Source organism: Antechinus flavipes, chromosome 6 (assembly GCF_016432865.1).
Source record: "Antechinus flavipes isolate AdamAnt ecotype Samford, QLD, Australia chromosome 6, AdamAnt_v2, whole genome shotgun sequence".
Lineage (NCBI taxonomy): Eukaryota > Metazoa > Chordata > Mammalia > Dasyuromorphia > Dasyuridae > Antechinus > Antechinus flavipes.
The window spans coordinates 122,381,371-122,406,060 of record NC_067403.1 but is presented as its reverse complement, the minus strand read 5'-3'; the positions used below and the strand labels follow the sequence as shown (position 1 = coordinate 122,406,060).

At 35.4% G+C, this 24,690-nt stretch overlaps 2 protein-coding genes across 13 annotated transcripts in view; one reads left to right on the top strand and one right to left on the bottom strand.

Moving 5' to 3' along the window:
* Window positions 1-9,695, top strand: part of LRP2BP (LRP2 binding protein) — a 52,218-nt gene extending 42,523 nt beyond the window's left edge. For 8 of the 12 annotated variants that reach the window (XM_051965486.1, XM_051965485.1, XM_051965492.1 and 5 more), the window contains 3 exons: window positions 219-442; window positions 6,437-6,611; window positions 7,532-9,695. In XM_051965486.1, coding sequence (XP_051821446.1) covers window positions 219-442; window positions 6,437-6,611; window positions 7,532-7,597 — 465 coding nt within the window. In that variant the 3' untranslated portion in view covers window positions 7,598-9,695. Of the gene's footprint in view, window positions 1-218; window positions 447-535; window positions 621-6,436 lie in introns of those variants that run through there. The other 4 variants (XR_007948264.1, XM_051965489.1, XM_051965487.1 and 1 more) reach the window with 4 other exon arrangements.
* Window positions 9,696-11,413: 1,718 nt separating this feature from the next.
* SNX25 (sorting nexin 25) overlaps window positions 11,414-24,690 on the bottom strand; it is a 291,635-nt gene continuing 278,358 nt past the window's right edge. Inside the window, 3 exon segments of the mRNA XM_051965470.1 lie at window positions 11,414-11,737; window positions 12,379-12,479; window positions 15,496-15,677. Of these exon segments, the coding sequence (XP_051821430.1) occupies window positions 11,657-11,737; window positions 12,379-12,479; window positions 15,496-15,677 (364 nt within the window). The 3' untranslated portion in view covers window positions 11,414-11,656.

Sequence of the window (24,690 nt, the reverse complement as noted above, 5' to 3'; positions counted from 1 at the left end):
GAGAGTTTCAGTTCTAACAGGGGAAAGTTTCTATTCTAACTTTCTAAGTATATGCAGGACCCAAACATAATTGATAGAAGGTGATTTTAGAGGGAATAAAAGCTGGGGAAGGGTACCAAGAAAATTACTCTTTCCCACCCTTACCCCGTGTATCTCACCTAAACTATTAGCTCTAAAGTTATTTTTTGATGGCAAGTCATGATTATACTTCTCCTCAGGCATTTTTCTGGCATTCAGAAGCTTGTGGCAATGGAAACTTGGAGTCCCAGGGTGCACTTGGTCTTATGTACTTTTATGGACAAGGTGTTCATCAAGATATTGATGCTGCTCTTCAGTGCTTGCGGCAAGCAGCTGACCGTGGAAATGTCTATGCTCAAGGCAATCTTGTCGAATATTACTATAAAATGAAGTTTTTTACAAAATGTGTTGCATTTTCAAAGAGGTAAATAATTTGAATGAAAACATTTAAGAGAATATTTGCTAATGATCTCAATCCAATATGGTATTGTAGCTTATGTTCTGTAACACTTGGCAGCTCACACAATGCTTTCTTCATAAGCATCAATGGAGACCCGTCATACAGTGAAAAGGACAACAAATTGTTCAGAGTGCCATAGCTGGTGAGTGGCTGGGCCCCTGATTGGCCCATGGGTCTTCTGATCCCAGAGCTAGTCTCTTTCCACTACAGCACCATGGTAGATGCCACCTTGTGACTGGAATCCAAATACAATTGGGTGAATCCTTCAGCAAGCCAGGGCCCCTTTCTGAATCAGGGACAATGGCTGGCCTATGAGTATAAATCATGTGTAAAAACTGCCACTACAGTTTTCAACACCAAGTAGCAGAAATCCTCTTTCTTTTCTAAGACCACAAAATTCCATAGTTTTTCAACAGAATGTGGTTTCTCTATTTGAAGCTTCAAATAGAGACCTGAATACTCTGTGTTCTCTGAGTAGTTCTTGGGCATGGATGGTAGGAGGAGCAGAGAAGAGTGCAATAATACATAATCTCTGCTCAACAAAAGATACATTGACAAGTCAGTTCACTGTTGAGACTGCATGCTCATATACTGAACATCAAGATCTATTCCTTCTTACGCAAGAGTTATAGTAATTCAATATTTGCAGACAGAAATCCACAAGATTTCTTTAGAAATCTTTAGAGTCTTTAGAGAGATGCCTTTACCCCCAAAATGATGCTGTATTCATCAGTGTCAGCAACAGTGGCAAGAGGAGATCAACAACAATCCAGTTGGGGCATTAGTCATTTTCTGTTGTTAAGGCAGTTAAAACAAGTGGTAGCCCTGATATTTTTTAACTGATGTGAATTCCTACCTGCTTGTTTGCAGCTTAGTGTGATGGACTAGAGATGGGCTTTTTGTCAGAAAGGAAAGAAGTGATGCTATTTGTTGTAACTTAGATGAACTACCACTCATTCTAAAGCAGAGGTTCTTAAGTTCTTAATATAAACATTTCATATATATATATATACATCTCTATATATACACACACACACACATACACATATATATACATACATAATGTTTTTTTGCTGAGGCAATTAGAGTTAAGTTCATATAACATTTCACATATTTATATATATGAGCAGGCATATATGTGTGTATATACATGTATGCACGTGTATATATATATATGTGTATAGGTATGCATTTTTAAGTACAAATAATTACAAAGAAAAACAATTATATTGAAATATAAATATATAAATAAGTTGTAAATATTTACATATTGAAATGGTAGTAATATATATGAACATATACATACATATATTTGTTATAGACACAAATATAAAAAACTCATTATGTAAGTTATATTTGTGTTATATATATATGTGTGTGTGTGTATAGTATATATATGTACATATTTGTAACTGTTTTTCACTGTAATTGTTTTCCTTTGTGATCCTATGTATTTATATTTTAAAATATTATTCTGAGAAGGGGTTCATGTCTTCATTAGACTATCAAAGGAGTAGTCCATAACATACACACACAGACACACATACACACACAGTCAAAAACCAGAGGTAGAGCCAAGATGATGGAGTAAAGGCAGGAACTCATCCAACCTCTCCCCTAATCACTCCAAATTCCCTTAAGTAATGTCTCTAAACAAAAAACACATTCAGAAAGATGGAGTAGAACGTTTTCCATCTGAGAGCACTTGGAAGGTCAGCAGGGGTGGTCTGTGACACCAGGGTGGGAATCCAGTGTGTGTAGTCCTGGGGCAGGTACACCGGTGCAAACCCTGGTCTTGGCCTGGCCCTGGCATGGCTCCATGCCATCAAAGCAGGAATGGACCTTAGGACCTCTGAATCAGCGTTAGTACTGATGGTTTCTAGACTTCTCAGCCCAGAGACACCAAAGAGGACTAGGAAGATCAGCAGAACAGGTCTAGAAGACCAGGGTAGCAGCCTAGTGTAGGACAGCTCAGCCCCCAACACCAGCACCAGCAAAGCAGGATTTTGTTGCTTTAGCACATTAGCTCTTACATAGATCTTACATAACTGTAGTGGAGTGGGGACATTCCTAACAGTGCAAGGGCAGAAAAGAGATCTTGTGGTCAGGTTCCAAGGATCTCTGAAAATGGTTGCACAAAATCCCTGAAACTAGAGACAGTGAATCCTCCACCCTAGAAAGAGAGTACTACCTTAACAAAAGTTAAAAGCTGAATAATACACTAGGGAAATGAGCATTCAACAAAAAAAAATTTCTCACCATAGAAAGTTACTGTGGTGACAAAGAAGATCAAAACGCACACTCAGAAGAAGATAACAAAGTCAAAAGTTCCTATATCCAAAGCCCCCAAGAAAAATAAGAATTGGGCTTCAGGCTATGGAAATTTGGAAATTAAGTAAGAAGAAATAGAAGAAAAATTAGGAAAAGAATTGAGAGTAGTGCAAAAGGAAATACAAAAAGCTAATGAGAAGAATGCTTTAAAAAGCAAAATTGGCCAATTGAGAAAGAAGGTAAAAAGTTCCCTGAGGAAAATAATTCCTTAAAAATTAGAATTGAGCAAATAGAAGCTAATGAGAAATCAATCATGAGAAATCAAATAATAAAGCAAAACAAAAAAAAAAATGGGGAAAAATAAAAAAAATGTGAAGAAAACTGTCCTGATATTCTAGAATCAGAAGATAAACTAGTTATTGAAAGAATCTATCGCCTTCTGAAAGAGATCCCAAAATGAAAACTTCTTAGGAATATTATAGCCAAATTCCAGAATTCTGAAAGCAAGGAAAAAATAGGCATCCAGAAGGAAACAATTCAAGTATAGTGGAGGCATAGTCAGGATAACAGAAGGTTTAGCAGCTTCTACATTAAAAGACTGGAGGGCTTAGAATATATTCTGGAGAGCAGTGCAGCTAGGATTATAGCCAATAATCACCTACTCAACTAAACTGAGTATAATAATCCTTCAGGAAAAAAGGTGGATATTCAGTAAAATAGAGGATTTTCAGGTATGTGTGATAAAAAGACCAGAGCTGAATAGAAAATCTGATTTTCAAATAAAAGATTTTGTGATATCATAAGGGACTTAATAAGGTATATATGTTTATATTTCTACATGAAAGGATGATTCAATAGTAATTCACTAGAACTTTCTCCTTATGACAAGTAGTATATATAGATGAGGGCAAAGGTGTGAGTTGAATATGAAGGGATGATATCTTTTTTAAAATTATGAAATTAAGGGATGAGAGAGGAATGAACTAAAGCAAAAGGAAAGGGAAAAATTGAATGGAGTAAATTAATTGCCATTAAAAAAAGAGGCAAAAAAAAGTGCTTGCAGTGAAAGGGAAGAGGGAGAGGAGAGGATGAGTGAGTGAACCTTGCTTTCCTCAGAATTGACTCAAAGTGGAAATTACACACTCAATATGAATATAGGAATCTATCTTACTCTGTTGGAAAAGAGAAGAATGAGATACAGGGAGCGGGGAGAGTGATAAAACAGAGAGCATATGGGGAGAGTGTCAGCAAAACACTTTTGAAGATGGACAGGATGAAAGAGAATAGAATAAATGGGGGAGAGATACAATTAGTATAACTGCAAAAAAATTTTTGAAGCAAGTTTCTCACATCAGACCCCATTTCTCAAACTTAGAGGGAACTAAGTAAAATTAAGAGCCAGACTCCAATGATAAATGGACAAAAGATAAGATCTATTCATTGTACACGGCAACAGCAAGATAATGCGATGGTCGATTCTGATGGACATGGATCTTTTCAATAATGAGATGACTGAAGCCAGTTCCAATGATCTTGGGATGAAGAAAGCCATCTACACTCAGAGAGAGGACTGTGGTGGCTGAGTATGGATCACAATATAGCATTTTCACTCTTTTTTTGTTGTTTGCATTTTGTTTTCTTTCTAATTTTTTTTTCTTTTTGATCTGATTTATCTTGAGCAGCATGATAATTGTGGAAACAGAAAAATTGCATGTTTAATGTAAGATTACTTGACATCTAGGGGGGAAGGGGAAGAAGTTTGGAACAAAAGGTTTTGCCAGGGGTCAATGTTGAAAAAATACCCATGCATGTTTTTAAAATAAAAAGCTTTAATAAAAAAAAAAAAGATATGCTGCATATCCTTTGACCTAACAATATCACTCCTAGGAATGAATAATGAGGTTTTTTTTTTTTTTTAAAGGAAAAGAACCTATGTGTACAAAAATATTTGTAACATCTCTCAGGGCAAAAAATTGGAAATTGAGAGGATTCCTATCGATTACATTCAATAAACTGTAATGTGTAATTATTATGGAATATTATTATTCTAGGGGAAATGATGAGCAGGATGTTCAGAAAAAAATCAATCAGCCAAACCAACCTGGAATTCCTTGAACTCAAAGCAAAGTGACATGTCCTGTATACAAAGTAATAGCAATGCCCTGGGATGACCAGCTTGTAAATGACTTTGTTATTCTCAGCTGTACAATTACTCCAAATTAAGGACTTAATGATGAAAAATCCTAAACGTACCCAAGGAAGAAATTGATTGTGAAGCATACTGCCTTTTTTTTTTTAAACTTTTTTTGAGGATTTTTTTTTTTTATTAGGGTGGGAGATCTGTTTTCTTTCACAGTGATATTTCACAATATGACTTTTATGGAAGTGTTTTGCATAACTTCACATGTGATTTCTTAATGTGGGGATGAGGAGAGGAATCTGTAAATTAAAATGTAAAAATTGTTTTAACTATAACTGGGGGAAAATAATTTTTTAAAAAGTCAGGGGGCTATCACTGATTAAAAATTGTAAGATTTTTTTTTGTTTTTGTGATTGAGTTGTTTCAGTTATGTCTGATTTTTCATGACTCCATTTGGGGTTTTCTTGACAAAGATACTGGAGTGGTTTGCTGTTTCCTTCTCCAGATCATTTGACAGATGAGGAAACTAAAACAAGGTTAAATGATTTGCCTGTGGTCAAACAGCTAGTGTCTGAGGCCATATTTGAAATCTATCTAGTTGCCCCAGTAAGGGAATATAAGGGACCAAATTCCTATTATACATCCCAACCTTTTCCCCTAGCCCATTGGAGTTGACTGTACCCACCCATTCCAGCTTTGACACCCCTTATCTGGGTATGCATTTAAAGGAAAACTTTTGAGCTTTTTTGTGGTTCTCTGTCATCAGCCTGACTTGAATACTATTAAAGATATAATTACACTAAAGAGATGAAAAGGTGCTTTTTAATTTATTAGAAAAAATTTATCAGGAAACTTTAGACTTGAGAAATGAGAGCCTTTAAAATTGAAAATGTTAATAGCATTGTTGTGGGGGATAATCGTAATCACAGGTAGGACAGCTTTGGGGCCACTTCGCTATTCATTACATTGTCCCAACCTCCAATTCTCTTTTCCTAGTATTCATACTTTATAGAACTTAGTGTGGTAATACCAAAGGGGAGGGGAGTGGAATAATAATAGCAGATCAGGTGTGTTTTATTTTTCCCTCATAAGAATCTAGTGAGTTGCCTAGAGCAAATAGTATTGTTTACATTTTACAAAGAGGGAACTAATATTTAGGCTGGTAGGTGACCTGATTGTGACTACCAGAGCTAAAATGCAAATTCTTCCCATTCAAAACCCAGTGCTCCCACTACAACACCTTGGCAGTTTGTTATCTTTCTAGGTATCTAAAATCAATCCTGTTTCTGAATGCATGAAGTCCAGTCCTTCACTAGAAGGTCCAGCACTAGAAAATTATTTTAAGACAGAAGTTCCCAAGCCTTTTAAACGTAAATGATTTTGTATCTGAAAGATTCAAAACTGAATTTGGCAGATACTTTATTTGCTCACGGGGAAATATTGATACATAGATTGTGCAAAAGGACTTGATCCACGGGGTGCTTCTAATGTTTAAATGTGAAATTAAGACTTTAGACTTCATTTTAATTTTGCCATTTCTGTAACAGGATTTCTGAATATGATGTCTGCCATGATGTTCCCACAATAGCCCAAATGACTGACTGTCTTCCTGAATACATAACCAAAGGCATAGCAAAGGCTTCCTTCTATTATGCAAGGTGTCTTCAGCTTGGCTTGGGTATCACAAAGGATGAAGCAGAAGCCAGAAAGTATTATGCCAAGGCATGCATCAGAACAAACTGGAAACTTCTCCCAAATATTTTTCTTCTTTTAGATGAAATTTGAAAACCTTGAATTTGGGTGTGGGTGATTTTTTTTTTTAATTTATAGTCCTGTCACAATGTTTAAAAATCAGTCATTAAAAATTATAAAGCAGAATAGATGAGGTCATATAGTTATTATTTTCTCTCATTCCTCATTTTCTATAAATATGAAGCCCTCACAGGGTGATTTTATAAAAAAAAAAATTTATTTCTAACTCAAAAAAGGTTTGATCTACATAGCACATTTTAAACTGATCCTTTCTTACCAGTCTGAAGGTGACATTCTCTACATAAGAATGAAGGGGGAAGGCTTGAATTCTGTCTTATGTGGATTCCTGGGCATCTCCACAGAGACTCTTTTTCCTCCATTGTAGCTGCCTTCCCTATTGTAACTAACATGGGGGATTTCTCCCCCATACAAGTTTTCTCCCTTCTCCTTCCTTTTCAGTTCAAAGTCCAATTGTTTACTTATTTACAAGTGAAGAAACAGAGACCCAAAGGTCACAAAGGAAGTTAGGAGAAATTAGATGCAGGTCCTAAAACTAAATCCATTGCTGTTTTCACTGCCATCCATGTCAAAGGCCAAAAAGTCCAAATTTTCCGTGTTTTAAAAAAATAATCCGTTTCAGTTTGCCTTGGTCTGGTGTGACCTCCCCTCTCTTAGATGACTTACAGGGTTTTTTGTTTTTAACATATATTTGTGAAATTGAAATGGTCCTTGTTATTGAGGACTGAATTTTGATTTTGCCCCTTTTGGGGAAATCAGTAGAGAAATATATGTATTTTGATATGATAATTATATATATATTTAAATTTAAAATACTAGTTTAAGAATTTTCATCCAAATAATATACTATTTTCTCTTCTATTTTATTTTAGGCATGTCATCTGTGTCCTGCACTAGCTGATGAACTTTACTCTTTGGTTATTTGTCAAAAAATTTAAGCTATAATACAGAGTAGCAAAGATAAGCAACTCCCAATTATGTGTGTATTTTTTCTAGAAGTTTGTATTTCATTTTTCTGTATAACTAATTATAGGAATTGTACTCAGTTGGCCACATTACTTATGATACCATCTGTATTCTTCAATTCAAGCACTCTGTCTTTCACAAGGTAAATAATAATTAATGTAATGAAGTCCTTGGAACCTCAAGTGATGTACCACCTGGGACTAAATAGAAATCATTTCATATAGAAAAACTCATTCAAGATAGAGAAGTAGCAGGATGTGCTCCTTGAAATTGCTAATAACTTGTGTTTTTTAAAATATTGTTTTGTATATTGATATTCTAAGACCTTAATTAAAATGCACAAAATAAAATTGTTTTCTGGTGCATTCTACTACAGCTGCTACTTTCATGATGAGTTAGAAGTAACCAAGTGAAGTAAGATGTTTCTCCTGTGTATTTTAACCAAATGCACCCAATTACTATTTTAAAAATATTTTGTGATCGTAACATGAATCAAATCGTTCAACAATAAAAATTGAATAAAAATGCTGTTTTTGTAAAGTAGCTCTAATAGAGAATAAACATGCTCTATTCAGTGATAGGTATTTAAAAAAATGAAATCTCACAATGGTCAAAATTTCAAAAAGAATTGCTTTAGAAGATTGTATAAAAATCTTTGTTTCCAGGAACAGGTGAAGAAACATACTCTCTCTTTCCCTTGGTAGAGTTGTGAAGGATTATAGGCGTGAGGAATATTTCATACATCAAAAACAAATCTCTCGATTAAACTTTTCTTTGATAAAAGATGGAGTTCATGGTACAGTCAAAAAATGACTGCTATAAAAGCATAAGGCAGTAGGGGAAAACGGGATGGTATAAAGATACAAATTTATAGAAATTTCCTTATTTAATGATGTGACAATAGAAATGACAATTATGCCATCCCTGTTAAGGCTATGTATGTCAAAACTATAGCTATCTTAATGCCAAGATGATTTAAATGAAGAATGACTTCCATTTTGGGGATGGACTAAAAAAAGTAGCTGATGTGGAATTGTGGCTGGCTATTGTTGTATAATTTTAATTATTCAGTACTTCAATTTTTTTTTCTTAAGGGATGAAATATCAAGACTAATGGATGTTTTCAAGTGATCATCTTCTGGACAAAATTGTATTTAAACTATTCCTGAGAATGGTGGAGCTCCCTTCTTTAAAAATCCACTTAATTATTCCACAGCTTCTTTAGTTACATACTTCAGTATCTCAAAAACTTGAAAGATTTTTTCTTAAATATATTTCATTTTCAAATAATATGCCTTTAAATATTTTAAAGGCCTAAAGCCTTCTCTTCCTTCTCAAGACTTCATAAACCCTGTTCCCTTACCCAATATAAGAAAACATTAAGTCAATATTAATAAGTTTTAACGAAATTTGCTGTATCGCTTAACCCAAATGTGAGACTACTTAAAAATTGTCACTGTCTCAGATATGTCTCAAAAATCCACATACTGGTTAATTTTTCATGTCTACTAATCAATTTGTATTTCAGTTAATTGTAATTGTAGCAATTGTAACATTTTGTAACAAATTGTAATTATAGCAATATCTACCTGCCCTCAGGGAATGAGGTGCTGAATTATTGATAATTCAGTGAGTCAATTCTTGTGATTTCTTAAAAGCTAAATAAAGATTAAAATGAATACTACTTGGTTTCAGCTTTGGAGTTGTACCATATCAGAATGAAGCAAATACTTTACAATCTTGTTCCAGCTAATGAGTCAAGAGCTAAGTCCTTTCCACTAGCAAGTTTGCCCTGTGGCTTGGAAATATGTCCGGATTATAAAAGTTGTGCCAAGAGATTTTCAAAGTATCTACAAGAACATTTGCAGTTCTTTATGAAATGTTGAGTATTTATTTCCAAGAAATTAGGAACATAATAGACACTATCACATTTCCCAGAGTGTTGCCTAATAATGTAGAAATAGGACTGAATTACAATTGAAAAAGCAGCAGGATCAAGTATACAAAGAGGTCTATAGTGGAGGTGACAGAATTTTGAGGGCACTGATTTTCACAGTAGCTAAAATGAAAGGCAAAAAAAGCAAACCCTTAGCCACTTTGCTAAAAAGAAAGGGATTGAAAATATAAACTAGTTTCTATGAATAATCAGCACATAGAGGTCATTCTTAATGAAAGCAGGAAAAAGGAACCAAGGATTTCCCGTGTATGTGTGTCCACACATAGTCATACTGAAGGATACAGAGAAAAGAACTCGTCATGCTTATTGACTATAAAAATTTTGAAGAAAAATTCTGCTCTAAAGATACTCCAATGAAAGATTCTCCCAAGTATGTCACAATCATCTGAAATTGAAATATGAAGAACACAGATTTTTTTCAACAACCCTCTACTTAGAAATATCAAAACGAATAACATCCTCAACTAAATTGTTGTCCTAGAAAATCAACTGTCATAAAGAATATAAGATCCCTTAGATAGCTAAGGCAAGTGTTATTCCCAATTTATAGATAAGAAAAGTGAGACATAGAGATGTGTGGCTTGGTTTTGGAAGCATCAAGGTTAGGACTTGAATCCAGGTCTTTTGGATAAACTAATTTTGATGAAATCTAATTTGTAAGATTCGACTTAAATAACCATAGATTAAATCATAGGATAGAAATTAAGCCAGGGCAGATCAGTGATTCATTGGTGTGACAAACTTCCAGATGTTCCCTCTGCCAGTGAGGTTGGTACCTTCTTTGTAACTTGTAGTCTTGGAGAACTGATTAGACTGTAGGGAGTGACTGGCCCTGGATCACACAATATGCATCAGAAGCAAGACTTGAACTCAGGAAGGTATTTTTAAGTTGTAAAGACTCAAGTCCTTGCAACTCTCTGAAGTATTCCCTCCCTAGAATGACCCCAATGCTTTTACAACTGTTCAAATCCTTATTTTTTTTAAGGTATAATTCACATCTTCCTTTAGGAAGGCTTCTCTGATCACAACAACTGGAAGCTACTGGACTCCAATCACTTTGATGACTCTGAAAGAGACTTTTGACAATTCACATGCAAGTCAAGATATCATCCTCATGAGGTCATTGGTTCTCTTTGAGAATGAAGGATGAACAACTAAAAGTGACTGCTCCCTCCTATTTCCACAGTATGGCTTATCCTAAGCACTCATCTGGAACTTGCAATTTCTGACCTTGTATTGCTATGTACAATTATCTATCATCATTAAAAAAAAATAACCCAGTTAGTTTTGGAGAGGCTTAATGTGAGTTTTGCCACAAAATGAATTTTTCAATTGCAGAAATTCTCAAAGACCATTTCTACTCGTCTATTTGGGGAAGGAGAAGCACGGATCAAATATTTTGAAGTGCCATTCTCCACCAGATGGCAAATTCATTGACAGCAAAGCCAACAAACTGCAAAGTATTGACAAAGGGCTAGGAGATTTTTTGTATTTTCTACAGTACCCACCACTTAAGAAATAGTTGCTGATTGGTTAAAGTGTTGGAACTTAACGATCATGCTCAAGCTCTCTGGGGTCATTTACATTATTACTTACAAAGGCTTCAAACTATGGGAAATCTTTGGTAAAAATAAAAAATAAAAATATGACAATGTTTATATAAAATATTGTCTGACCAATGTTCTGATGCACAGGAAAGAAGTGAGGAATGTTTAGAATCCTTAGTAAAGACACAACCTAAAATAACACTTTGAAACAAAACCATTTTTATAAATGTTTAAAATATTTCTTAGATTCTCATCATTTACATCAACAATCAGTTCAATCAATATTTTGAACTTTAAGGTATTTATAGCTGTTTATTTAAATAAAAACCAGTAATTATACAGTGGCATATTTTCTGACTACAGCATCAAATCTTTTCAAGTCTGTTCACGTAAAACTAAGGGAAAGAAAACTGAAAATAAAAACCAATATAGTTCTCAATTAGCCCTCTATGGAAAAGAGGAAAATAATTGTCATGTCTATTATTACACAGACATTTCTCTAGCGGTTTTTTTTTTTTTGTGGAGCCTCAAACTTGACTGGCTTTAAGTTGATCTAAATGAATTTTCAGCTCAGGACACAATTCAATTAGCAGCAGTTCCATTAGCACCTAAAATAGGAAAGAAGAAAATAAATCACTGGAGTTTTCCAAGAATTTGATGAAATTCATTATGGAAAAAAAAAAAATCCTATTTTTTAGTCTGAAGAGTGGAACTACAGAGAATAGAAGATGATCAGAATTCAGTACAGGACTGAGTTATTTCATTGAACTGCTGATAATCAAAAGATAAAATAACTCATACTGATAAATCTCTTAAATTTATTCCTCTCATGCCAATGGTGAAAAAAAAGCAAAAACAAAAAACAAAATCTTCTTAACAAACATGTATGGACAACCAAACCTGAATTCTCTCATTGGTTATGTTCAAAAAGCTATTCTTCATCACAATTCTCAAAATGATTGAGAGAAAGGAGGTTAGAGTCTGAGCATGATGGGTCAAATATGAGAGTTTGACATATATCTTGACTGAATATTTAGAAACTGAATAAAAATTTTAAAAAATTATAAATTGAAATGAATTCAATAAATGTTTAATGTCTATTACATGCAAAGTACTCTGCTGGATGCTCACATGAGAAGCTATGGAAGATGGGAGAAATGGATACAATGTAATTAAAATGAGTAAATCCAAGGCATTAAAATTGGGATTGTGGAATCTCTGACTCTTAATTATGCTTTAATTTACTCACATATAATAGATGCTTATTGGCTCTTGTCTCTTGCAGTGCATTAAATATTTTTATTATACCATGGCGGGCATTTTGTTGTCCAACTAGGCTCTGGAGCATATCTGGAAAAAAAAAAAAAAAGAATAACTTTAAGACTGCTGTAAATGACAAAGTACTTAATTATTAGAAAGTAACAGTTATATATTAAGATATTAACATTTATGTATTATATATGTTAATAATGAGAATTAAGGGTTATCTATGACTACTCCATTTGGAAATGTCTAAAAATTACAGGAAATTGCCCTTTTAAAGTTTTCAGTATTTCATTATTTCCCTAAAACTATATTTTAAAATATGTTAAATATATAGTGTATATATAATATGTGCAATATAATTAATAAATATATCAAAAATATTTTTAATATTTAAAAAAATTTTTTGTTACAGACTCCTTTGGTTAATCTCATGAATCTTATGTACTTCATCTATGAATGGTGTTTTTAACTACATAAAAGAAAATATGTAAAATTACAAAGAAAACCAATTATGCTGAAATATATTTAACAAAATTGTTTTTAAAACAACCTGATTTAACAACCCCAAGTTAAGACCTGCTGCTTTAAAATCTCTAGGAAAGCAATGAAAATATTTTAAGATGAAAAAACCTGTCCAAATTTAATTTCCAAAATGCAATTTTGATTTTAATCGCCTATAAATTAAGTTCCTAAACATAGCACTGATTCCTGATTAACGCCTCCTCTGAACCCACCATGACAGCATAAAGGGGATGACCCTAAACTCTAGCCACTTAATTTGATTACACTGTACAAACAAGTTGCAGACAAGGACAGCAGGTTCTACCAAGTTGAAAAGGCAATATTCATGCGTAGTCCTGGCAACAAAGGTGTGTCCACTTTCCAAAACCCAGTCTGGGTAACTGAGAGGCTCACCATTAGAAGGATGTCCAGTGTTTGGTCACAACTAATCAATCAGGCAACAAGGATTTGTTTTTGTTTTTTAATTAAAGCTTTTTATTTTCAAAACATGCATGGATAATTTTCCAATATTAACTTTTGCAAAATCTTGTGTTCCAAACCCCATCCCCTTCCTAGATGGCTAGCAATACAATATTTTTATGTTAAATATGGTAAAAAAAAATGTGTTAAATCGAATATATGCATACATATTTATATAATTATCTTGCTACATAAGAAAAATCAAATCAAAAAGGGAAAAAAAAAATGAGAATGATATTAAAATGCAAGCAAACCACAAAAAAAAGAGTGGAAATGCTATGTTGTGATCCATACGCAGTTCCCTCTCTGGGTGTAGATGGCTCTCTTCATCACAAGATCACTGGACCTGGCCTGAATCATCTCATTGTTGGAAAGAGCCACATCCATCAGGATTGATCATCATATAATCTTGTTGCAACAAGCATTTATTAGGCAATTATTGCATGTGAGGTACTGTGATAAGCACTGAGGATACCAAGAAAGGCAAAAACACAATCATTTTCCTAAAGATTCATATTCTAATGAGGAAAACAACTAATACATACATACAAGTCACATATGAATGGGAGGTAATTTCTGAAGGAAGGCACAAGAGATGGAGGAGAGAAAGTTGGTGGGGAGGAGAGACACTAGAAAAGATCTCCTGGAGAAGGGCTTTGGGCAGTGTTAAAGGATGTGAAGGAAGTTAGGATGCAGAGGTGAGGAAGAAGAGCATTACAGGAATGGGAGATTGTTAATGAGAAGGCACACAGTTAAGAAATGGAGCACTGGGTTCAAGGGAAAGCAAAGATATTGCTGGATCATAAAGTACGTGGAGAAAGGTAACATGTAAGAATATTGGAAAGGGAGGTTTTAAATGCCAAATAGCATTTTATATTGAATCCTAGCCCCAGCAGGGAGCCACTGGAGTTCACTGAGAAGGGTGGAATGAAATGTGGCAGTCCTGAGAGGGAAACCAAGAAAAAGCCATTGTCGTTCTCCAGATATGAGATGGTAAGGACCTGAACTTGGGTGGTGGCTGTGGGAGATGCTGCAAAAGATAGAAACAGGTAGAAAGGTAGAAAAATCGGATGTGTGAGCAAGGAAGTAAAGATGGTGTCCTAGGAGAATGGTGGGTCACCCTGACAGTAACAGGGAGGTTCAAAAGAAAGGGAGGTTTGGGGAGAAAGAGAGTAAGTTCTGCTTTGGATATGCTGAGTTGGAGACACAGCACCTCATAAAAACTACAATCTGTTTAGATGTTAAAGAGGTTATGATCCAGTTGGTTGAGGGAGAGCCCACACTACCAAAATCATGGACATTTGATAAAGTGTTTGTGGGGTGTGTGGGTGGACATATACACACAATAAAAGAGGCTCCTAGTGGAGGAGTGGATAGAATGCTCAGTCGAGTTGAAAAGACTCCTATTCCTGAGTTCAAATCTGATCTCAGATGCTGGCTGACTAGCTGTGTAATCCTGAGTAAGTCACTTAACCCTGTTTGCCTTAGTTTCCCCATCTGTCAAATGAGCTGGGGAAGGAAATGACAAATCACTCCAGTATCTTTGCTAAGAAAACCTAAAACAGATCACAAAGAACTAAATGTGAGAATTAAACCACAATAATACACACATACACAAGCATATTTTCAAGGAAAATATTTCAATTATTCTACACCCCCATCACCTATTTTCCAATGAAATAGTGGCATATTTTATCATTAATCTTAAGTTATGCTTGGAAATGGTATTGATTATATTTTTAAGTCAATTCCTTCATTTTACAAATGAGGAAACCGAGGCTGGAGTTGAACTTAGATCTTCTGACTTCAGAGGCAGTTGTTAAAAGCTGATAAGGCTGTTTCCCCTAAATTATGATTTTTTTAAAAAACTAGGCTCAATACTTCCAGTTCTTTCTTTAGGAAGGTTTCTATGCTCACATGCTCTTGGCCATCTTCCTCTGGATGCTTTCTTAAGGGCGATATAATAGAGACCAAAATTTAATGCAAAATTTTCCCTATTTAGTTCTTTGTTATCCTTTTCTCTTAAAGTGTGTGTGTGTGTGTGTGTGTGTGTGTGCACGCGCGCGCACATGTGCACACACATATACACACATACATAACATATACATACATAACTCACCTGGAATGTTTTCAAGTAGTTTTTGTTGTGCTCGCTGTTTAGTTTCCTGGCTTTGTTCCTCACTCCTAGGTGACATTGGTGGGGCTAATTTTCCATTTGGCCAAAATGCATCCCGAAAAACATTGATATAATAAACCAACATTGGCTCACTGAAGATCCAGTTCACGGTGTCTCGTATTTGTCTTGTAAAAGAAAAAAAGAATATCATCAATCAATTATTCAGATTCTTACAAAACATATTGTTACCCTCATGTTCTTTCAGAAAGGTTTGGAAAGCAGGTGATTGTCTAACAGATCAATCAGATCTCGCCTGAGCTAAATAATCACAGTGGGAGCTGGATTCAATCCTGTTACTGGCTCCAGAATCAATTTGGTAACTTATTTTTTTGTTGGTTCAGACTTGTGATTTCACTGATATGAGGAATTCTTGTTAAGAAAAACTCACTTTTGGTTAAAAAAAAAAAAAAAAAAAAACTCCTTCTATGAGAGCATATCCATGACTGTTGTACATTAGAGTTGCCTAAAGGCACTAAGACATTAATGACTTACCAAAGTGACAAAACATGTAAAAAATTAGGACCCAATCGAAAGACCCCCACCCCAGAACAAAACAAATTAAATTTAAAAAAATAGGACCAGAACCCAAATCTATTTCACTCTAAAGTCAGTTCCTTTCCACAACTATAACTCTATTAATGTGATAATGGATTATAATTCTTCACTGGGGTTAACAATTTACAATTGCCTCACTGCTATTGATTTCTCTTACTCAATGATTCTTAGGCTTTTACGCATCATGAACTGTTGGTGAAGCTTATGAATCTCTTTTCAGAAAAATGATGGCTTGATAACTGAAAGAAATACTAAATTTCAATTAGAGGTTAGTGAAAATAAGATGATTTTATTTTTCATTTTCCCTTCTAATTTCTAAAATTCCTTCAGGTAACTGAAACTTAGGCTCAAGAATCCCAAATTAAGAATTTTTGCTCTAAATGTTTACAGTGGTTTTTCTGAGTCTTTTCATCCCTCCTCAAATCTATAGCTCTCATACTAAAGAAGGGAAAGGGACCTGTATGTGCCAAAATGTTTGTAGCAGCCCTGTTTGTAGTGGCTAGAAGCTGGAAATTGAATGGATGCCCCTCAATTGGAGAATGGCTGGGTAAATTGTGGTATATGAATGTTATGGAATATTATTGTTCTGTAAGAAATGACCAGCAGGATGAATACAGAGAGGACTGGCGAGACTTACATGAACTGATGCTGAGTGAGATGAGCAGGACCAGGAGACCATTATACACTTTGACAACGATATTGTATGAGGATGTATTCTGATGGAAGTGGATTTCTTTGACAAAGAGACCTGAGTTTCAATTGATAAATGATGGACAGAAGCAGCTACACCCAAATAAAGAACACTGGGAAACGAATGTGAACTATCTGCATTTTTGTTTTTCTTCCCGGGTTATTTTTACCTTCTGAATCCAATTCTCCCTGTGCAACAAGAGAACTGTTCGGTTCTGCAAACATATACTGTATCTAGGATATACTGCAACATATCTAACATATATAAGGCTGCTTGCCATCTAGGGGAGGGGGTGGAGGGAGGGAGGGGAAAAATCGGAACAGAAACGAGTGCAAGGGATAATGTTGCAAAAAAATTACCCTGGCATGGATTCTGTCAATATAAAGTTATTATTAAATAAAATAAAATAAAAATATTTTTAAAAATCTATAGCTCTCTCTGGCTTTGACCTTGGAATATTGTTACCTGGAATGCTCTTTTGATGCCTGGTATACAGCATCATGCTTAGATAATGTGTGCACATCTCTGCAAAGCTTAATGATTCCAAATCCCTGGAAAAGATGAGGGCTGTGGAACCACATATGAGTTAGGGACAGTCAGGATAAGAGTCCACAACTCCTTTCTTTGCTTCTCTGTCATGTCAAGTCCTAAGGTTCATCTATTCAAATGCTCGTTTTTAAAAGAAAGATGTGTTTAATAATAATAATAAAAAATCCCTGCATAAACAATCCAAAAGTACTATTAAAATCTTTACCCTTTCCCTTAACTATCTGGCTTATTCATATGCATCATACAAACCAAGTGAGAATAGAAATTGTCAATTTAAACAAACTTAAATTTTGATAAGAGGCACTCATCAAATGCTGTCATCAAAGTGTCCTCAATCCATTTTTATCTTACTTCCCATGTAGACAAAATCTGTAGAAGGTTATTAGCTCAATTCTGGCGGTGGAATTAGAGTACCTTACACAATGGGAATTCCAGGCAGAACCTATGGCCTCCTCATCTACTTATTCTAAGCAGCAGAGAAAAATGCAAAGATGGCCCAGAGACCCTCAGGGGCTCTTAGTATCCAACCTCTGGATGATGCTTCTTGTCTAATCTCACACCAAATTGCTATCATCTGATATCACCTGAACTGTTCATGAGTGATAGTGGCTTTTTTTTTTTTTTACACACTTAACAAAGCAAAGCTCTCCAAACATTTCACTCATTTAAAAATTTATGTTCTAGTGGAAGGAGAGATCTGGGATTTATTAGATGTGGGATGACAAGCAAGTCAGTTAACTTTACTGTTAAAGTTTCCTCATCTATAAGATATAGTAACAACCTCAGAGATTATTGTGAGGCTTCACTGAGATGAAGGATGTAAAGCAGTCTGTGGACATTAAGGCTGTGTTTAGGCAATAGCTATTAATATTGTTCACTTGTGCTTCAGTTGTATGCTTAGATTCATAGAAAATTAGTATAGGAGAACAAAAGAGGTACTTGCTGTAGTTAAGATATCACGAGAGGGGGACTTCCGGTTAAGATGGCGGAGAGGAGGCTCACAGTTGCATAAGCTCCGCGCTTTCTCTCACTATCCACTTCATTACAAGCCTCTGAATCAATGCTTGACTGAAAAAAACCCACAAATAGTTACCAAGAGAAGCCATCCTTGAGATCCGCCAAGAAAGGTCTGTCTTTACTGGAGGGCTGGGGCGGTTTTAGATCGGGCGCAGGCTGAGGGCAGCGGCAGTGAGAGCACGGGAGCAGACTGGAGAGGGGGTGGGGAGTGATCGTAGCCGTCTCTGCGGGGAGAGCTTCGCTACAGGTTTGGAACCTGCAGCAAGTCAACAGCCCAGCAGAGAAGCTAAAAACACCGGGGCTGAAGAACACAACTGCAAACAGCTGGAGTCTCTCAGGACCTGGCCGCCCCCCCCTTCCCCCCCTCAGTGACTCAGCACGCTCTGGGATCTCAGAGCGCAGGCGCAGCACAGTCCTGCTAGTGCCTCACTGCTGCCCCCTGCAGTCTGTAGAGGAAGCTCGATAACACACCCAGCCCCCCCCCAAAGAAAGACTCCAGTTTTTTTCTGTTTTTCTTTGCTAGTTTGTCTCTGATTAATAGACAGAATGAGCAAGAAGCTGAAGAGGACTTTAACCCTTGACAGCTTCTACACAGATAGAGAGCAGACTCTAAATCCTGAGGAGACTAAAAACAGACAGTCCCAGGTGATTCCCCAAAGGAGGAGATCATCTGTTCCTCAGCACAGATGAACCTCATAGAAGTGATTAAAAAGGCTCTCACAAGGGAGCTAGAAGAAAAGTGGGAAAAGAGCCTGGAGAAGTCAGTTAAAGAGAGAGTGGATAAAGAAGTAAAATCCTTGAAAAATAGGATTAGTGAACTGGAAACAGAAAACAGCTCTCTAAAAAACAAAATTGGCGAAATGGAAAAAAATTCCACAGAACAAAAGAACTCAATTGGACAATTAGAGAAAGATTTTAAAAAAGTGAGTGAAGAGAATACTTCACTGAAAATCAGAATTGAACAAGTGGAATTGAATGACTCGAGGAGACAAGAAGAATCAGTCAAGCAAATCCAAAAAAATCAAACAATGGAGAAAAATGTGAAATACCTTCTGGGGAAGACAACAGACCTGGAAAACAGATCCAGGAGAGACAATCTGAGAATCATTGGACTCCCAGAAAAACATGATGAAAAAAAGAGCCTGGACACTGTCTTCCAGGAAATTATCAAAGAGAACTGCCCAGAAGTCATAGGAACAGAGGAAAAAATAAACATTGAAAGGATTCATCGATCACCCACTGAAAGGGATCCTAAAATCAAAACACCAAGGAATATAGTGGCCAAATGCCAGAACCCTCAGATGAAAGAAAAAATATTGCAAGCGGCTAGAAAAACCCAATTCAAGTATCAAGGAGCCACAATAAGGATCACCCAGGATCTGGCAGCATCCACATTAAAAGATCGAAGGGCCTGGAATATGATATTCCGAAAGGCTAAGGAACTTGGTATGCAACCAAAAATAACTTACCCAGCGAGAATGAGCATCTTTTTCCAGGGAAGAAGATGGACATTCAACGAAGTAAGCGAATTTCATCTATTTCTGATGAAAAAACCAGAACTTAACAAAAAGTTTGATCTACAAATATAGAACTCAAGAGAAATCTAAAAAGGTAAAGATTAATCTTGGGAACTATATTTTGACTATATAGATGTATAAAGAATACATGTATACCTTGTTCTAGAAATTGATGTGGAAAGGACATTGTACCAGAAAAAGGGTAAAGTGGGGGTAGTACATCTCATGAAGAGGCATAGGAAACCTATTATATCTGAGAGAAAGAATGGAGGGGGATGAATATAGTGGGTATCTTACTGCCTTCAGAATTGGCTTTAAGTGAAAAATCTTAAGACATATTCAATCTATGGTGAAACTTCTCCCATCTCATTGAAAAGTGAGAAGGGAAAAGTGGAAAGGGAAGGAATAAGCTAAGCGGAAGGGAATACGGGAACTGGGAGGGAAAGGGGTAAGATAGGGGGAGGAACTCTAAGGCGGGGGGAGGGACACTAAAAAGGGAGGGCTGTGAGAAGCAAGGGTGCTCACAAGCTTAATACTTGGAAGGGGGGAAAGGGGAAAGAAGGGAGGAAAGCATAAATCGGGGTTAACAAGATGGCAAGTAATACAGAATTGGTCATTCTAACCATAAATGTGAACGGGGTAAACTCCCCCATAAAGAGGAAGCGGTTAGCAGAATGGATTAAAAGCCAGAATCCTACAATATGTTGTTTACAGGAAACACACCTGAAGCGGGGAGATACATGCAGGTTAAAGGTAAAAGGTTGGAGCAAAATTTACTATGCTTCAGGTGAAGTCAAAAAAGCAGGGGTAGCCATCCTGATCTCAGATCAAGCTAAAGCAAAAATTGACCTAATTAAAAGAGATAAGGAAGGACACTATATCTTGCTAAAGGGTAGCATGGATAATGAAGCACTATCTATATTAAACATATATGCACCAAGTGGGGTAGCATCTAAATTCTTAAAAGAGAAACTAAGAGAGCTGCAAGAAGAAATAGACAGTAAAACTATAATAGTGGGAGATCTTAACCTTGCACTCTCAGAATTAGATAAATCAAACCAGAAAATAAATAAGAAAGAAGTCAAAGAGGTAAACAGAATACTAGAAAAGCTAGATATGATAGATCTCTGGAGAAAATGTAATGGAGACAGAAAGGAATACACTTTCTTTTCAGCAGTTCATGGAACCTATACAAAAATTGACCATATATTAGGGCATAAAAACCTCAAACTCAAATGCAGTAAGGCAGAAATAGTAAATGCATCCTTTTCAGACCACGATGCAATGAAAATTACATTCAACAAAAAACCAGGGGGAAGTAGACCAAAAAATAATTGGAAACTAAATAATCTCATACTAAAGAATGATTGGGTAAAACAGCAAATCATAGACATAATTAATAACTTCACCCAAGAAAATGATAATAATGAGACATCATACCAAAATGTATGGGATGCAGCCAAAGCGGTAATAAGGGGAAATTTCATATCTCTAGAGGCCTATTTGTATAAAATAGAGAAAGAGAAGGTCAATGAATTGGGTTTGCAATTAAAAAGGCTAGAAAAGGAACAAATTAAAAACCCCCAGTCAAACACTAAACTTGAAATTCTAAAAGTAAAAGGTGAGATCAATAAAATTGAAAGTAAAAAAACTATTGAATTGATTAATAAAACTAAGAGTTGGTTCTATGAAAAAACCAACAAAATAGACAAACCCTTAGTAAATCTGATTAAAAAAAGGAAAGAGGAAAATCAAATTGTTAGTCTTAAAAATGAAAAGGGAGAACTCACCACTAACGAAGAGGAAATTAGAGCAATAATTAGGAGTTACTTTGCCCAACTTTATGCCAATAAATTCGACAACTTAAATGAAATAGAAAAATACCTCCAAAAATACAGCTTGCCCAAACTAACAGAGGAAGAAGTAAATATCCTAAACAGTCCCATCTCAGAAAAAGAAATAGAACAAACTATCAATCAACTCCCTAAGAAAAAATCCCCAGGACCAGATGGATTTACATGTGAATTCTACCAAACATTTAAAGAACAATTAACTCCAATGTTATATAAACTATTTGAAAAAATAGGGATTGAAGGAGTCCTACCAAACTCCTTTTATGACACAGATATGGTACTGATACCTAAACCAGGTAGGCTGAAAACAGAGAAAGAAAATTATAGACCAATCTCCCTAATGAATATTGATGCTAAAATCTTAAATAAAATATTAGCAAAAAGATTACAGAAAATTGTCACCAGGATAATACACTATGACCAAGTAGGATTTATACCAGGAATGCAGGGCTGGTTCAATATTAGGAAAACTATTAGCATAATTGACTATATCAATAACCAAACAAACAAAAACCACATGATCATCTCAATAGATGCAGAAAAAGCATTTGATAAAATCCAACATCCATTCCTAATAAAAACACTTGAGAGCATAGGAATAAATGGACTTTTCCTTAAAATAGTCAGGAGCATATATTTAAAACCATCAGTAAGCATCATATGCAATGGGGAAAAACTGGAACCTTTCCCAGTAAGATCTGGAGTGAAGCAAGGTTGCCCACTATCACCATTATTATTTAATATCGTATTAGAAACACTAGCCTCGGCAATAAGAGTCGAGAAAGATATAAAAGGAATTAGAGTAGGCAATGAGGAAACCAAACTATCACTCTTTGCAGATGATATGATGGTATACCTAGAGAACCCCAGAGATTCTACCAAAAAGCTATTGGAAATAATTCATAATTTTAGCAAAGTAGCTGGCTACAAAATAAATCCCCATAAATCCTCAGCATTTTTATACATCACCAACAAAACCCAACAGCAAGAGATACAAAGAGAAATTCCATTCAGAATAACTGTTGATACCATAAAATATTTGGGAATCTATCTACCAAAGGAAAGTCAGGAATTATATGAGCAAAATTATAAAAAAGTCTCCACACAAATAAAGTCAGACTTAAATAATTGGAAAAATATTAAGTGCTCTTGGATTGGCCGAGCGAACATAATAAAGATGACAATACTCCCTAAACTAATCTATTTATTTAGTGCTATACCAATCAGACTTCCAAGAAAATATTTTATTGATCTAGAAAAAATAACAACAAAATTCATATGGAACAATAAAAAGTCGAGAATCTCAAGGGAATTAATGAAAAAAAAATCAAATGAAGGTGGCCTAGCTGTACCTGATCTAAAATTATATTATAAAGCAGCAGTCACCAAAACCATTTGGTATTGGCTAAGAAATAGATTAGTGGATCAGTGGAAAAGGCTAGGCTCACAAGACAGAATAGTCAATTATAGCAATCTAGTGTTTGACAAACCCAAAGCCCCTAACTTCTGGGAAAAGAATTCATTATTTGATAAAAACTGCTGGATAATTGGAAATTAGTATGGCAGAAATTAGGCATGGACCCACACTTAACACCATATACCAAGATAAGATCAAAATGGGTCTATGACCTAGGCATAAAGAACGAGATTATAAATAAATTAGAGGAACATAGAATAGTTTATCTCTCAGACTTGTGGAGGAGAAAGAAATTTGTGACCAAAGATGAACTAGAGACCATTACTGATCACAGAATAGAAAATTTCGATTACATCAAATTAAAAAGCCTTTGTACAAATAAAACTAATGCAAACAAGATTAGAAGGGAAGCAACAAACTGGGAAAACATTTTCACAGTTAAAGGTTCTGATAAAGGCCTCATTTCCAAAATATATAGAGAACTGACTCAAATTTATAAGAAATCAAGCCATTCTCCAATTGATAAATGGTCAAAGGATATGAACAGACAATTTTCAGAGGATGAGATTGAAACTATTACCACTCATATGAAAGAGTGTTCCAAATCATTATTGATCAGAGAAATGCAAATTAAGACAACTCTGAGATATCACTACACACCTGTCAGATTGGCTAAGATGACAGGAAAAAATAATGATGAATGTTGGAGGGGATGCGGGAAAACTGGGACACTAATGCATTGTTGGTGGAGTTGTGAACGAATCCAACCATTCTGGAGAGCAATCTGGAATTATGCCCAAAAAATTATCAAAATGTGCATATCCTTTGATCCAGCAGTGTTTCTATTGGGCTTATATCCAAAGAAATACTAAAGAAGGGAAAGGGACCTGTATGTGCCAAAATGTTTGTAGCAGCCCTGTTTGTAGTGGCTAGAAACTGGAAAATGAATGGATGCCCATCAATTGGAGAATGGCTGGGTAAATTGTGGTATATGAATGTTATGGAATATTATTGTTCTGTAAGAAATGACCAGCAGGATGAATACAGAGAGGCTTGGAGAGACCTACATGAACTGATGCTAAGTGAAATGAGCAGAACCAGGAGATCATTATACACTTCGACAACGATATTGTATGAGGACATATTTTGATGGAAGTGGATTTCTTTGACAAAGAGACCTGAGTTTCAATTGATAAATGATGGACAAAAGCAGCTACACCCAAAGAAAGAACACTGGGAAACGAATGTGAACTATCTGCATTTTTGTTTTTCTTCCCGATTATTTATACCTTCTGAATCCAATTCTCCCTACGCAACAAGAGAACTGTTCGGTTCTGCAAACATATATTGTATCTAGGATATACTGCAACATATCCAACATATAAAGGACTGCTTGCCATCTAGGGGAGGGGGTGGAGGGAGGGAGGGGAAAAAAAATCGGAACAGAAATGAGTGTCAATATAATGTAATTATTAAATAAAAAATTAAAAAAAAAAAAAAAAAAAAGATATCACGAGAGGAATTGAAGGTAGAATTAAA